We start from the raw sequence: 15455 nt of genomic DNA, 5'->3' as shown, positions 1-15455 counted from the left end.
GGAGGAACCCTTTGTTATGTAGCTGTTAATTGTTACTTCCAGTTGTTCTTGGGGGGAAAAGCCCCTAAACCCCATAACAATTTTTAAAAATAAAATAAGAGCATCACTGCATAAGAGCAAAGTAGATAGCAGTTTTTAAGTTGCAACTCTCTGGTTCGTGCCTCTTTCATGTGGTGAAGGCTTGTTGAGTTTTTATCTACCTGACTAGACTGGAATATGTACATTACTGTGGGTGGTATGAATGGAAAACACAGATTTAAGCTACTTAGTTCACCGCACCTGTTTTCATACTTCTCAATTTCTTCACCAACAGAGGTTGGCCCAGGAAGTTATTGCTTTAACCTAATCTTAGAAGATGTTTTGAAAGCTTTTTAAAGAAACTTTTTTAAAGATGTTTTTGTTTTAATGTGTTTTAAAGTTTGTTTTTATGATGTTTTAAAGTTTTTAGTGCTTTTGTTTGCTTCCCTGGGCTCCTGCCGGGAGGAAGGGCGGGGTATAAATCAAATAATAAATAAATAAATAAAAACGTCCATGATGCCATTCTGCTATGGTCTCCATCTCATCATCATTTTTATTTATTTAATTTATTACAATATTGCATTTATACCCCACCTTTCCTCCAAGGAGCCCAAAGTGGCATACATGGTTCTCCCCCTCCTAATTTGATCCCCACAACAACCCTGTGAGGTAGGTTAGGCCGAGAGGCAATGACTGGCCCAAGGTCACCCAGTGTGCTTCATGGCTGAATGGAGATTTGAACCCCAGTCTCCCAGGTCCTAGTCCAACACTCTAACCACTACATTGCTACATATCATTGTTAAACTCTTGCCAATGACAGAAATGTACTATCTGAATGTTATGATGCTATCACTGGTCCTTCCAGTTTAGAATACAAACAAGCCTATCTGTTTGGAATTCAAATGGAAGTTAAAGCACAAATTGAATTCTCAAGGGATGGATAACTGGAAAGGTAATTACATCCCTAAGATGTAAACAGCAATCTTGCGGCATTGTAAAGACTATCCAGAACTGATTATGGCATAGTAAGGAATGCCTCTCCCTATACTACCACGTTCATGCCATATGACCTTTAGAGGAAGGTCTTCTTTGCGTTCCACTGATGGCATAGGTACGTCATGTGGTGAGGCAAGAAAGCAACTTCTCTGTAGAAGGGCCTTGCTTGTGGAATATCCTCCCCTTGCAAGGGTGCCTGGCATCAACACTTTAAACATTTCAGCGCCAAGTAAAGACTTATTTGCTCAGACATTTTCAGCATCTTAATTTTGATTTTAGCTGCTCTTGTTGTTTAAACTGGCTTTTTATTATTTGTATTTTTGTTTTATGCTGTTTTTTTCCAGTCTGTATTTTGCACCCCACTCTGGGATCCACTGAGGTGAAGGGCAGGCTAATAAGTAAACCACTTGTTGAAGAAACCTGTTAATCTTTTGAGGTGCCACAATATTTTTGCTGTAACAGACTAAAGGGGCCGCCTCTCTGGAATTCACCCCCAAATTACTTTGTGACAGAGAGTTAATAACTCCGGTATGCATGTAAGTTTCTCTTATTCTTCCAGTAGAGCCAGATATTTTGGGTGCTTCCAGATGGAGGCTTACTATTGCAAATGGATCATTCAGATATTACAAATGTGTCATTGGCAAGAGTTTAACATCGGTTGGGGCAGTGCCAAACTTCAGGGGAACCTTGGCACAGACTGGCTGATGGGCCCTGCAGCTGCCAATGCCCCTGCCACCACTAGAACCCCCATCAGCTGCCAGCCCCCCGTGTCCCTATCCTTTTCTTTGCAGCAGCAGCCGTACAATCTCCCTTTGCTCTCTCTCTTTTTAAAAAAATCTTTGGTGCTATGATAGTGGTGGCGGAGGCTTCTCCACTGCTGAAGAGGGGTCCTTTCTTCAAAGCCAGATCCTTCTTCAGAGTCAGGAAAATGCTTGTGCCACCAACGCTAGAAAGGCTTTTTAAACTTAGAATTTAACAACAACTACAAAAAAACCCCACACCTTTTAAAAAAATGCTAAATTTAAAAGGTCTTTCCAGTCACTGCAACAAACTGTGGCAATGTGACGCACTTTCTGGGGTGCCTTATTTAGCATGCCCAAGAAGAAGTCCCCCCTTCTGGCCTTTTATAAGGGCCACGTCCAATTATTGACAAGGTTGAGCCTTGGCTTGGACATTGTGATCTGCTGTTTTTACTTTGGACAGAGCAAAAAGGGCAAAGGCAGTATGTGAGCGAATTTCAGTTTGCACATCCTTCCTCATAAGAAATGCCCTCCTGGATCAGGCCAGTGGCTCATCTAGTCCAGCACCCTGTTATCACAGTGGCCAACCAGATGCCCATGGGAAGCCCATAAACAGGACATGAGCACACCAGCAGTCTCCCTACTTGTGATTTCCAACAGCTGGTATTCAGAGGCATATTGCCTATTCCAGGTTAAGGGGCTGGCTGAAGGTTCCTTGTCAAGGTAGCCTGCAAATCTTATAGCTGGGACTCATTAAAAGCCCTCAAAGCCTCCTCTAATTTGTGCACCCCAAGGCTAAGCAGATCCAAACCATAGCACATCTTTGGAGTTTTGCTTCTCTGCAATGGACAGAGAAAGATCCACGAAGACAGAGTGGTTTCTTGATTTCCTTCTGTTTCTTTAAAACCTGAAGTCCCTTCAACTTTGTTTATCTTGCAACATTGTTTGTCCTGTGGATGACTGGTGTGGTACTATGGCTACTGGGCTGGGACCTGCCTGGATTATCAGTGTCGTTATAGCTTTTATTGCAAGCCTCTTTCATTTCCTGTTTGGATTGGGAAGCGTCCATCACCACTGGCTAACTAAACACTTCATGGCAAAGTGAGATTTGCTGAAAGGGTCTAACCATTATCCCTTTCCTCAGACAACCAGAACAGGACAATATTTTTATGACAAATGCTTGTTTCCGACTAGAGGACTGAAAGGCAGAAGTGGTTCTTTAGAGGTGCAGCCAGTGTGGATATGTTGCCTGGGCCTCACATCTTTGCTCAGGCCCCACCTGGAACTGTGGGGTTGTGGCCAGACTCATCTGCGCTGTTTGTGAAAGATCATTTTCTTGAGCCAGCCATTATTTTAGAATGCCTCATGGTACTTACAGGACAGTTCAACTTGACAATTTATACTAGACTGGGGCATCCTGGAAGGGAGAACAGGAGTGTGCTTGTCAAAACATTTTGCTGCCTGAGGTGGACAAGATGGTGTCCCCCTCCTATTCCATGTATGGAAGCTGGTAGAACTGCAGCTGAATCTTACTTCAGTGCTGGCAACAGGACAGTGTCCTCCATTCACCCGAGTGCAGCAGGTTAGCTCAGGGACTGCAGTGAGCAGGCTGTGTGGCACACGTAGCTTTGCCCTCCAATACCTTTCTGCTGCACCTGACCCCCTACTAGCATCTGCCACTTGGAGCCAGCTCCTCACTCTGCCCAATGGTAGGGTTGGCCCTACTTGTATCTTAGTGCAAAGAGCCAGGACATTCAGCTAATCGGTTAAGTCGCCCTTTTGTGAGAAGCCAGCAAAAAATCACTATAGCACAGGCTGACATTTCTCTGAGTCAATAATGATGGCATTTCAGAATGCTCCTTGCGCAGTCAGTAATTGGCTGCAGTGCATTAAGGCCAAACCCCAAACAAACACAGGCTTTTGTTTCATCCAGCAGAGGGCTTATTTTGGGGGTGGTTCTGGGCTTGTCAGCACAAGGTGTTTGCTGGGGATTTTGGTACTAGTTTGGAGACACACATGGTTTGACTGCTCCAGCCTTACACCTGGATTTTCAGGCTTTGGCTGTAGCCAGGAGTACCTTTACACAATTAAGATTTGTGCATCAGCTGCATCTCCTTGTGGAATCTTCTGATTTGGCTATGATGACCCATGTGATGATCCATGCCTCTTGTCTTGACTTTTGAAATACGCTCTGCCTTTGAAGACTATTTGGATTTTTCAATTGGTTTCGAATGCTATAGCCGGGTTTCTTACAGGGTAGGTGATGGGATATATACCAAGCCATGTTCAAGGTCTTCTTATAAACATATAAAGTCTGTGACAACATGGGACCAGGTTACCTGATGGACTACCTTCCCCTGTATAGACGTGTTCAATCATTAGCATTATCAGAGGAAATCGTGGTTGTGCCATGACCTCCTGATTGCCATTGCAATAGAGCAACAAGCCTTCTTTGTGGTGGCATCTGCCCTCTGGAATGCTCTTCTCTTGTTATCAGGGAGGCACCAATTGTAGCCTGGTTAAACACTTCTTTAGAAGCCAGTGGCTGGGAATCACAAGTGGGGAGAGCATTGTTGTACCCAGGTCCTGCTTGTGGGCTTCCCATAGGCATCTGCTGAAAACCTTTCTATTCCAGCAGGCTTATGCACACAATCAAGATTCCTTTTTGCAATAGTTGACCCTTGGTTTTTTTGTATTTTTAATGTTTTTACTCTGTTTTTTTTTGTTTTGCTTTTAACGTGTTGTAAACCGCTTTGATATTTTTAAATGAAACACCAGTATAGAAATAAAAAAAAGGAAGAAATCTGGGTGGCCACTGCGAGAACAGGCTGCTGGACTAGATAGACTCTTCTTATGTTCTTACATCTTTTTGTTCAGGCATTCCTTGGCTGCTGATACTTGATCATATTGCTCAGTATTTTGAGAATTTGGATATCTCTCAGATGGTGACATTGGTACATAATATTTTTTTAATGTATGTTTTATGTTTTAATTCTTAGCATCACAAAGTGCTTTGAAATTCTTTATAGTGAGCAGTCTAGAAATTGATTAAATCAACCAATTAAAAAAAATAGGGCTCATGTTAGTGCGCTATTTTCCCAGCTGCATTGGCTACTTACTTGTTTTTGAATGCAATTCTATGGACCTGTTTTGACCCATAATGCCCAAAAATGACTTCGGACCGGATTACCTGAAGGACTCCCTCCCTCCATAATCCTGCCTGAGAAGCAAAATCCTCCATAGAGGCCCTTCTTGCCATCCTTTCAGGTATTCATCATGTGACAATCAGTGGTGGCTCCATGTCAGTGGGGCAGTGGAATCCACTCTGGGTTTTAGTCCGAACTGTCAAGGAGCTGTCCAAGGTGCTTCACCCTTGTCAGAATTCTCACCCCTCGAAGATTCTTGCGGCTTGTTCACTGCTTGAATTCAGGAATGCAGTTGAAACTTTTCTTTTTCATCAGGCTTTTCAGCCATCATAGTTGGCTGTGACTTCTCTCTTCTTCTGGTTTTCTGTCACTTGTTGATGTTGTTTTCCTAGTTTTAGTGTATACTGCTCTGATCTCCTGAGGGAAGAAGAGCAGGAAATACATTGGTATGAAGGAAAGAAAGAAAGAAAGAAAGAAAGAAAGAAAGAAAGAAAGAAAGAAAGAAAGAAAGATCTAGGAATTTGTAGGCTGGAGTTTACAGATTCTTCAGATTTGCCTTATAGATTGCTGTCCACACACATGGAGTTGCAACTACACAGGGAAACCAGACATCTGTTTGTTACATGAGGCAGATTTTACCATGCCTTTACTCCACATTTAGGACTCATCTACATGGTGGTTTAGTGTGTGTTTGGTGCTACTCACGTCTTCTTTAAATTTGCATGGTTCCCATGAAGTTAGTGGCAAACAGAAGCTATCACGCAGTTTCCCCCCTGCAAATCTGTACTAACCCAATCTGCTGATAAGATTAAAAATGGAGAAAAAAACATCTCCACTCTGTTTCTCTAGTGGTTGCAGACGCTTTGCTCTGATGCTTTTAGGTAGGTGTGTTAATCGTTCCCCTCTCCATGCCCACTATCTCCTTCTCCCTTCTTTTATTTTGTTTCCTGTGGGCTGACAAGCAACTTCTGACTGCTGTCCTCTGTTCTGCTGGCTTTTTTTATGTTGCTGCAAATGGTGCTTTTATTTTCTTTATGCAAAAGCATAGAATCATAGAATCATAGAGTTGGAAGGGGCCTTGTAGGCCATCGAGTCCAACCCCCTGCTCACAGCAGGAAATCCACAGCTAGAGCATCTCCCGCAGATAGATGTCCAGCCTCTGCTTGAAGACATCCAGTGAAGGGGATCCCACCACCTCCCTAGGCAGTCGGTTCCATTGCCGAACTGCCCTTACTGTCAAGAAGTTCCTTCTAATGTCCAATCTGAATCTACGCTCCTGCAACTTAAAACCATTAGACCTAGTCCTACCCTCTGGGGCAGCAGTGAACAAATCTGTACCCTCCTCTATGTGACAGCCCTTCAGGTACTTAAAGAGTGTAATCATGTCGCCCCTCAGCCTTCTCTTCACCAGACTGAACATGCCAAGTTCCTTCAACCTTTCCTCATAAGACTTGTTCTCCATACCAGCTATCATCCTCGTCACCCTCTTCTGAACCCACTCTAACTTGTCTATATCCTTCTTAAAATGAGGCGCCCAGAACTGAACGCTGTATTCCAGATGAGGCCTGACTAATGCAGAATATAGTGGGACTATTACTTCCCTCAACCTGGAAACTATAGCTCTGTTTATGCATCCCAAAACCGCATGTGCTTTTTTTGCCGCAGCATCACACTGCTGGGTCATGTTCAACTTGCGATCCACTACAATTCCAAGGTCCTTCTCACACGCACTACTGCTAAGCCGGGTATTTCCCATCCTGTACCTGTGCATTTTATTTTTGTGGCCTAAATCCAGAATCCTGCATTTGTCTTTATTGAATGTCATTTTATTAATTTCAGCCCAATTTTCTAGTCTATCCAGGTCCCTTTGGATTTTATTCCTGTCTTCCATTGTGTTAGCTATCCCTCCCAGTTTCGTATCTTCCGCAAACTTCATAAGGCTTCCCTCCACCCCATCATCTAAGTCATTGATAAAAATGTTGAAGAGTATCGGCCCCAGGACAGAACCCTGTGGCACTCCACTCGAAACCTCCTTCCAGTCCGAAGCAGAGCCACCAACGACCACTCTTTGAGTACGGTTTTCCAACCAGTTGTGAATCCACCTGACAGTATTTCCATGTAGTCCGCATTTGACGAGTTTGCTAATCAAAAGGTTGCATAACACTACTCAAACAAATATTTGTATTTTAGCTGTATCCTACCAACCATAGGCAGGGAAAATACAGATATTTGCACTTCTAGGTTTTTTCAAAGGAACCTACTGCAGCTGGAAGAACAGATTGAGCATGCTCAGGCACCTAGCAACCAGAGGGAGTGGAAATGTATAATTAGAGGGCAGGGCCACAAGGAAATAGTGAGACTAATCATCCCTAGAGGAATGCCTACTTGTGTGAATGGGAAAAAAAGCTTGGTAGTTAGCTACCATTGAGCAGGAACTGCGGATGGTGCAAATCAACAGCTAAGGTAAAAGAAATGTATTTGCTACGAAGAAATGCTCCCATGTAGATGAGCCCTTATAATCACTTGCAAGAATGTGGTAAAATTTATCTGTAGCAATAAACAGGACTAACTTTCCCACGTGAGTTAGCAGATAGTAGGCAGGGGCAAATCTTTCCATTTCATTTTCTTCCAGTTTCTCATGTTTCCAGTCTTACTTCAGTTCTCCACGTTTCCACACCAGTGTGCAATTTTTCTTAAAAGTCCTCACAAAAATTCATTGACATTTTAGTGTGAATTTTTCCTAACATACACGTTTGTATACCACAATTATGCCTAACAGACACATTTTTGCAAAGCAATTTTCCCTAATACAACACATTTGTGTATGCTATTTTTGCTAATATATGCATTTCTGTCTATGCTTTACCTAGAACTGCTTTATAAAATTTGGAGAAGTCCAAAGATCAAAGGATGGCTGTGTTTCGGTTTGCATATTGTTTTGGAAAGTGCAAATTAATTGCTTTTAAACATGAACTGAACTGAATTTCTCTCCCATCCTTAGTAGATACTAGTAAGCCACTGCCTGTATCTGTCCATGGTCAGCAGTGGAGGTGCAGAGGGCTTTAATAGCTGCATAAGAGGCAGAAATTCAACAGGTGATCCTTCTCTCCTCTGCACCCCACCCTGCAGCTTCATGTTTGGAAAAAACAATGTGTCAACATTCCATAAAAATGAGTGGCAACCAGTGTTTCTGGAGCAGGTGTCTTGCTATTTCTCACGTCCCTGATAGTAGCACCATTTCCCAGTGTGGTTTGATAACAGTACAAATTATACTCCACCTATTTTTCTGAGGAAACGAAACTTAACTGCTTTAGCAAGCCTTTACCTTTGTTCCACAAGGGCATAAAGTGAAGGATCAGGTGCTGAACTCCAGGAAGCTCCAAGATGGCTTTACAGCAGCCTATTTTGAACCCGGTGAGTCTGTAGAGTGTATATAATAAGCAAAAACTTTATCGGTGGCGGTCAGTAAGGCTGTACAAGTATATTCTAAAAATATATTATGTTTGTGCAGCATCTCTGCACAGAGCTGGAGTTTTATCGACATCGACATGCCTCTTCAAATATGAGGTGGGTCTCTCATAAGAGAGCACCAGCCAGAAGATCTACTTACCTCTTCCTTATCTCCTTGCAGCCAATTTTCAACATGCATCGTAACAGCTAAGGTGGAATGGTGACCTGCTACAAGGATAATTAAATTATAGAAACATTCCACAGAAAATGCAGATAAGAAGCAAGTGACCTTTTCTTGGCATGGAGATTAGCAATGGGGAAAGCTCACCTTCTTCATTTCTCTGGGTCCCTCCAGACTGTCACTGTTTTGTAGGAGGGATTCAAGTACATACTTTTTAGGTTTGCACAGTTAAAGTGGCTTAAAGTGCTTTGTTGCCCTCGTGCAACTAATTCACTTTTAAAAATAAAATAAAATTTAAAAATGACTTTTTGTTTGGAAAGTGGCGGGGAAATACATTTGACAAGCGTGGGAAGAACAAGTCAGGAATGAGAAGACATGTAGACAGCCCACAAGCAAATCAGGATGAATGCTTATTGTTGTATAATGTCCCAGCAAATAAAATAGAACAAGTGCTCAATAAAGACTGGACATCTAAGCGCTGTGTAAGCTTTGTGCAAGCCTACCTGGATGAATGCTCAAATAAACAGGTTGTTGGGAGGTGCCCTCTGTCAGGCTGCTGTTCAAGGCACAGTAAGAACAAAGGCAGGGCGAAGCTAAGGTGGTGGTGGTGACTCTTGGCTGCCTTCCAGTTAATGTAACCCAAGTTGTTGCTGTGCTTCTCCATTCCTTACTCTCCTCTGAATTTGAGTTGGATCTTATTTATTATAAATATTAATAGTTATTTATTATTAAGTCCAGGGCCTTATGTCTTAAAAAGCTGTGTTTTAAAACCAGTATCCTTTAAACCAATTTACATTGTTTATCACATCCCTGATATTCAGAGATTTATGGTGCCTGGAATGATTATACTTGAGTTTGGGATATAGGACCAAGCAGATGGTTACCTTTTGTTTGTTTTTTACCCCACAGTGCATTCCCTTTACTGGCCCAATTTTTGGAGGTCTGAGTGAGGGGAAGATGGTTGTAATCCAAGGCCAGGCCCGGGCTGCTGTGAAAAGGTTTGTCCTGCATTCTCTTTGCTTTTATGCCCTTTGATAACTGCCCCACCTCATCAATCCCTTTCTCTCACACTTGATTCTTCTCACCTTAATACTTTTTCCTTCTCCTCCTTGTTTGCTGACTTTCCCCTGCTCTCCACATTCTAGAGAATGGCTCACATTTTGAGGCAAATTAGGCACTGATCTCTCAAGGCCAGCCCTGCCATTGGGTACAGTGAGGTGATGGCCTCAGGCAGTTGTCATGACAAGACACTAAATTATTTCTTATTTATTTGTATTGTAATTTTTACGCCCAGAGGGAGGCGCTTGTGGGATTTTCAGCTTCAGGTGCTAATCGTTTGACTTGGGAGGAGACATCATTTGCTGTTCTGCCTCAGGCAGCATAATATCTTAAGTGTTGCCAATGAACCAGGAGAAAAAAAATGACATCCTGGACAGTATTTTGCTTTTGGAATAGTTGCCAGAAATTCAAGGATTAGGGCCACACCACAATCTAGCTCTGTTATTTGTTTGTTTGTTGATGTCGTTCACCACAGGTGAATGGCCCCATTCAGGTATGAGCAGGCCTTGCCACAGTTGCCATTTTCCCTTTTCTGTCATTGTGAAACTGAGGGAGCTTCCAGAGTGTCGCTATTTTGGGGTGGGATTCAATCACATCCTGACAAGCTCAGGTTGTGCAATTAAAGTGGATTGGGAGACCTTGCACAACACTTCCTTAAAAGCTCAGACTTTTTGCCATATGGAAAGTGAGAGGGAAATGCATAGGGAAATGCAGGATGACACTTCCTTGACAGAACTTCTCCAGAAGCTCATTAAATAGCCACCATTGTCTAACCTCCCTGCAAACAAAGCTCAATAAACAGGTTGCCTGGAAGCAACCTGAACCCCATTTGTGCCCTTCAGATCAGCCTCTATAGGCCTTTGTGGCTCCTGCTCTCTCCAAATCACTCCTTTCTCTTACTCTCTCCATTTCATCTCTCCAACCCTTTCCCCTCAGGTGGGGCTATGGTCAATCAACACCCCCCCCATCACCTCCCACTGAGCTCCTGCCACAATGTCACTTCATATTTCAGATTCTCAGTTAATCTAGTGTTGGGTAATGGTGACATCGCCTTCCACTTCAACCCACGTTTTGATGAAGGCAGAGTAGTTGTATGTAACACGCAGCAAAAAGGCTGCTGGGGACCTGAGGAGCGCACCTATACCATGCCCTTCCAGCCAAGTACTTATTTTGAGATGATCATCAACATCAAGAGTCACTGCTATCAGGTGAGGTGAAGCCGGGGTCCACCTAACTCTATCATACAGCTTCCTCATGACTTTTTTTTTTGGGGGGGGGGTAAGGGCTTGACAGTTTGTGACACAAGTTGGCTCCAGCTTTGTAGTGGACAAGATGGCTTCGAGTTTAGGCAGGTGGAAGCAGAGATAGTTGGGGGGGGGGATATTTATTTATTTTATTTCTTAAATTTATTTCCTGCCCTTCCTCCCAGTAGGAGCCCAGAGGGTATGTCTTCTCCCTCTCCCTGTCCTTCATTAGAGGTGTGGCCTGGCTGACATGAATGGTTAGCAAGATTTCATACTGGGCAGGGGAGAGGCTTGTTTGTAGTTGAGATGAGAGGGGGCCATGGTGAAGATAACATACATACAGGCAATATAAGGGCTGTGTGGGCTGGCTTGCTGGTGTGTTTCGCAGAGGGCAGGGATGGGAAACCCCTGGCCTGTGGTCCCTTTGGGTCTGCCTGCGGCCTGCATTCCTCAACTCTATAGAATTCAAATTGTAATTCAATAACATGCAATATAAGAAACAAAAGAAGCAATAAAATACCATTAAAAATCAATATAAATATTTAATGTGATGGATGCCATTTCCTGTCTTCAACCACAAATGCACCACAGACCACCTGAATGAAGCGCATGGGCTGCTGGCGGTCCGCAGAGCAGAGTTTGCTGTAGTCTCTTTAATGATGTGTGTGGGTATATTTAAATGTATAATATTTTGATTAAAATAACATTTAAGAAATAAACGGAAAGTTGTGTTTCTAAATATTTCTGTTGAAACAGTAAGATGTAGGGTGGCCACTTGTGCATCACGAAAAAAGAGGATAAAGATTTGGATATGCTAATTTATATATGTGAACATGCAAATTTAGAAATATATAGTTTAGATTGGAATACAATACATCTCACCATAGTGGAGAAGACTATGACCAGGAGACCTGGGCATCTTCAAGCCTCCTGCTTTCCCTTCTTAATTTTTAAACTGGAATTGGACCTGGATCCTTTCATACAGAAGACTTCTTCAAATAAAGGAATGCCCTCTGCAAAGTAGAACACACTGCCACACTAATTATATGTAAAACATTAAATACTGAGACTCCGAGTTATAATGACCAGGTAGTCCATCTGAATTCCACCCCTGGGTTAGGACCCAGAAGCCCCCACAAACTACAACTGCTACCTCTTGTTTTCCAAGAATGAACCTCTCCTCCCATTCTTCTAGGTGTCTGTCAATGGTAACCACTTCCTGGAGTATAAGCACCGCCTTCCCTTCCATGAGGTCCAGACATTGCAGATCTTTGGAGATGTCTCTTTGAATTGCATCAACTTCACTGTGGCTAATGTGAGTTCCATGGTTTCACCTCCTACCCGCATTTAAACTTACCATGGTGGATCATGTACCTTGCAACATGGGAAACAGCCATTTTGCAAAGCAGAGCACTTAGATCTGTGGAAATCTAATTTTAAAATGAGGTGCTGGCAGCTGGGGTGTGTGTGGAGTTGGAAGAGATGGAACACATGCATGTGTGGGGAACCTTTGGCTCTCCCTGAACTACAGTTCCCATCACCCCTGGCCATTGGCCATGCTTGCAAGGACTGATGGGACTTATAGTTCAGCATTCATCTGGAGGACCAATGGTTCTCCACCCTTGCACTAATGGTTTCAGTTCTCATGTGAGCATGAACACTGGAAACAAGACGCATTGCATTTCTACAAACAACTTACGCTTGTTAGGGAGCAATCATAAGCCCCTGAGGAGGGCAGCTGAGAGGCTGTTGGACCTCCCTCTCTGCCAGGGAAGGTGGCTTGCTATCAGAGGTCTCCTCATTGTGGCGATGGGAAGCTCAGCTGCCATTGCTGCTCTGGTGGTGGCAGGAGCAACAATGGTGTGTGTTGGGATATGAGAAGTGTCTGTCAGAGGAGGCTACCAGAGCCAAAGTCCCTTTGTGCCCCCAAAGCCACCTTCTACTACACTAGCCTGGCACAGAGTTTTGGTTTTGGATTTGGCAGAATTTGACAGAATTCCACACTCCCCACTCCCATTCGGATTGCTCTAAGTCCTTTATACTTGCTGTGCATCTTTGCCGATTCCAGATCATTTTTCCGGCTCCTCACTGAAACGCACTTTTGAAACAGAAGGCAGGCCTCGCTTTGCATGTTTAAATTTCAGTCCCTGTCGTCTCTAGTTTATTTATTATAAATACTTTTCTACAACCTTTCAGTAAAAAAAAAAAAAGTGAGGGTGCTTTGCATAAAAGAAAATACAAAACCAATTAAAATAGAAATATAAATATTTCAAATTGGAACAATCATTACAGAATCCAGATGCAAGAACTAAAAGCCAGATAAAGACAATCATTGGGGTTAATATTCTGTCTGAAAGATCTTTGCCTTGCACTTAAAGCAGAACAGAGTAAGGGCTAGAAAGCATTCCATAAATAGCATGCCACCAACTATAATACTAAGTGGTCAGTCTCTGGCTTCTCCAAATAAAGCATCTCATGTAACAGGGCTGTGAGAGACCTGAGCCAGAGACCTTGGAGAAGAGCATCTCCCCAAGTAGGTCTCAGGCAGCCGTCTCACAGTCCTGTTATGCAAGGTGCTGCCAGGTAGAGGAAGCAGAACTGGCTAAGCTGGAACACTGATCTAACTTGGTACAAAGTAGCCTCATATGCTCATACCTATTCTTCAGAGGGCATAAGAAAGGCAACATTCTTGCTTGAGAAGCAAAAGGTGCAGCCAAGAATGTTTTGGCTGCCAAATGATATTTATGCATTTGTATGTCATCTTCCCTAGTGGTTTAAGGTGGATAATTATGGCTTTTTTGGGGGGTGGGGGGGTGCAACTGTGAGCTCAGATTTTTCAAAATGTAAAGAAACAGTGCTAGAAGACCAAGTTGTGCATTTTTAATATTAGTTCTATTTTTCTTGTGTTTCAGCCTCCACCCCCTTACACCCCTCCTGCTTGGAATGTTGTGAGCGCTACCACAGTAAGTAGAAGCCCTTAGTTCATTTGCATCCCTTTCATGTGCAAATCCAGTAAATGTTGGAGCCATGTTCTTTTAATGATGTATCTCTGCCTTTTCAGGTCGGCAGTATGTTTGCTCAGCCAAACTATGTGCAGCCAGCATTTTCCGTGAGTAGCTCTGTGAAAGTTTCACTGATCCCTGTCAGCAAATGGGAGACCCATAGCTCAGTGGGAGAGGGGCATAGCTTCAATGGTAAAAGCACACACATTCCAGACAGAAGATTCAACAGGCTGCAGTCAGTGCCGGATTTAGACTTGGTGAGGCCCTAAGCTATACAAAGCTTGGAGGCCCTTTGTTAAAAAATTACACCATATATATATATATATATATTCAGTACACATAAAATTTTAAAAGCCCCCCAAAAAAATTCTGAATTTTTTTGAGGCCCCTGCGGATTGTGAGGCCCTAAGCTGTAGCTTGTTCAGCTTATGCCTAAATCCGGCACTGGCTGCAGTCTATTCCCACTTACCCGGCTGGGGGAAAACCCCATGGAACTCAGAGGGAATTCCTTCTGGCTAGACATGCATAGAATTGTGCTGACAAACATTTCCTGGCATTTCCAGCTCACAAGGATCTCGGCGCTGGGAAATGGAATCCTATTTGAGGCTTTGTTGTTGCCAGCTAAACCGGAAACTGACCTATGTAGCTCACTAATGATCCCACTTGGTATAGAGCAGCTTTATATGTTCATGTGGGGGGACTCTGCGTTGTATCCAATGCTAGAAATTAATGGACTTGATTAACTTATGTCCATTGGTCTGTTCTGAGCAGAGCTTAGCTGGATACCATGCTCTGCTTCCCTGCCCTGAGGGTTGAACCTGGGGGCTCCTCCAGATAACCTCTTTATTGAGCATTGAACCTGATTTGCTAGCACAAAACTTACATGGAACTTAGACTGCTTTTATTGAGCATATGTTCTGATTTGTGTGTTGGGAGCTTATTCAACAATAAGCATTCTTCCTGCATTCATCCTGATTTGCCTACAGGGTGTTTACACATCTTCCTATAAATCATTTATTCATCCGACGCTGTTCAATGCATTTTGTCCTAACCACAAAAGTGTTTCTTTTTTAAAGTAGATTTGTTGTGCTAGGGTGACAGGGTGGCACACTTTAATTACACAAATCTAAATTTCCTAGTATGCACTTGAATCCCTCCCACAACAGAGTGGCAGTCTGAAGGCGACCTGGGATGTTTTGCACAGAAGTTATGTTCTTTACCACTGAGCTGCAGCCCCTCTGGCCGGCAAGTCAGGATTTGGCTGTGAGGATTGGGGTAAGACTTGGGGTGAGGTGGCAGATGAGGAGGAGTCTGGATACCCATAGTTCCAGGGTTTGTTTGCTTTTTCTGCAGCACACATGTTAATATTTCATGCAGGGCCTTGAGGTTACCCTTGGAAATAAAAAACATAACATGTAGGAAAAAGTTATTTAAATTGACTAATCCAAAAGCAAGTCTGAAAATGGTAACGGACAGCCTTCAAGTCGATCCCAACTTATGGCAACCCTATGAACAGGGTCTTCATGGTAAGCAGTATTCAGAGGGGGTTTACCATTGCCTTCCTCTCAGAGCTTGGAAAAGTTACTTTTTTTGAACTACAACTCCCATCAGCCTCAGCC

General features: G+C 43.2%; 1 protein-coding gene across 4 annotated transcripts in view; it reads left to right on the top strand.

The window, feature by feature from the left end:
- LOC133370523 (galectin-4-like) overlaps positions 1–15455 on the top strand; it is a 59156-nt gene that overhangs the window by 37877 nt on the left and 5824 nt on the right. For all 4 annotated transcript variants that reach the window (XM_061596966.1, XM_061596963.1, XM_061596964.1 and 1 more), the window contains 6 exons: positions 8240–8314; positions 9441–9529; positions 10603–10798; positions 12030–12149; positions 13747–13797; positions 13896–13943. In XM_061596966.1, coding sequence (XP_061452950.1) covers positions 8285–8314; positions 9441–9529; positions 10603–10798; positions 12030–12149; positions 13747–13797; positions 13896–13943 — 534 coding nt within the window. In that variant the 5' untranslated portion in view covers positions 8240–8284. The remainder of the gene's footprint in view (positions 1–8239; positions 8315–9440; positions 9530–10602; positions 10799–12029; positions 12150–13746; positions 13798–13895; positions 13944–15455) is intronic.

Source organism: Rhineura floridana, chromosome 15, assembly GCF_030035675.1.
Source record: "Rhineura floridana isolate rRhiFlo1 chromosome 15, rRhiFlo1.hap2, whole genome shotgun sequence".
NCBI lineage: Eukaryota > Metazoa > Chordata > Lepidosauria > Squamata > Rhineuridae > Rhineura > Rhineura floridana.
Note: the sequence above shows the minus strand (reverse complement) of the source record. Positions and strands in the feature narration are given on the sequence as shown.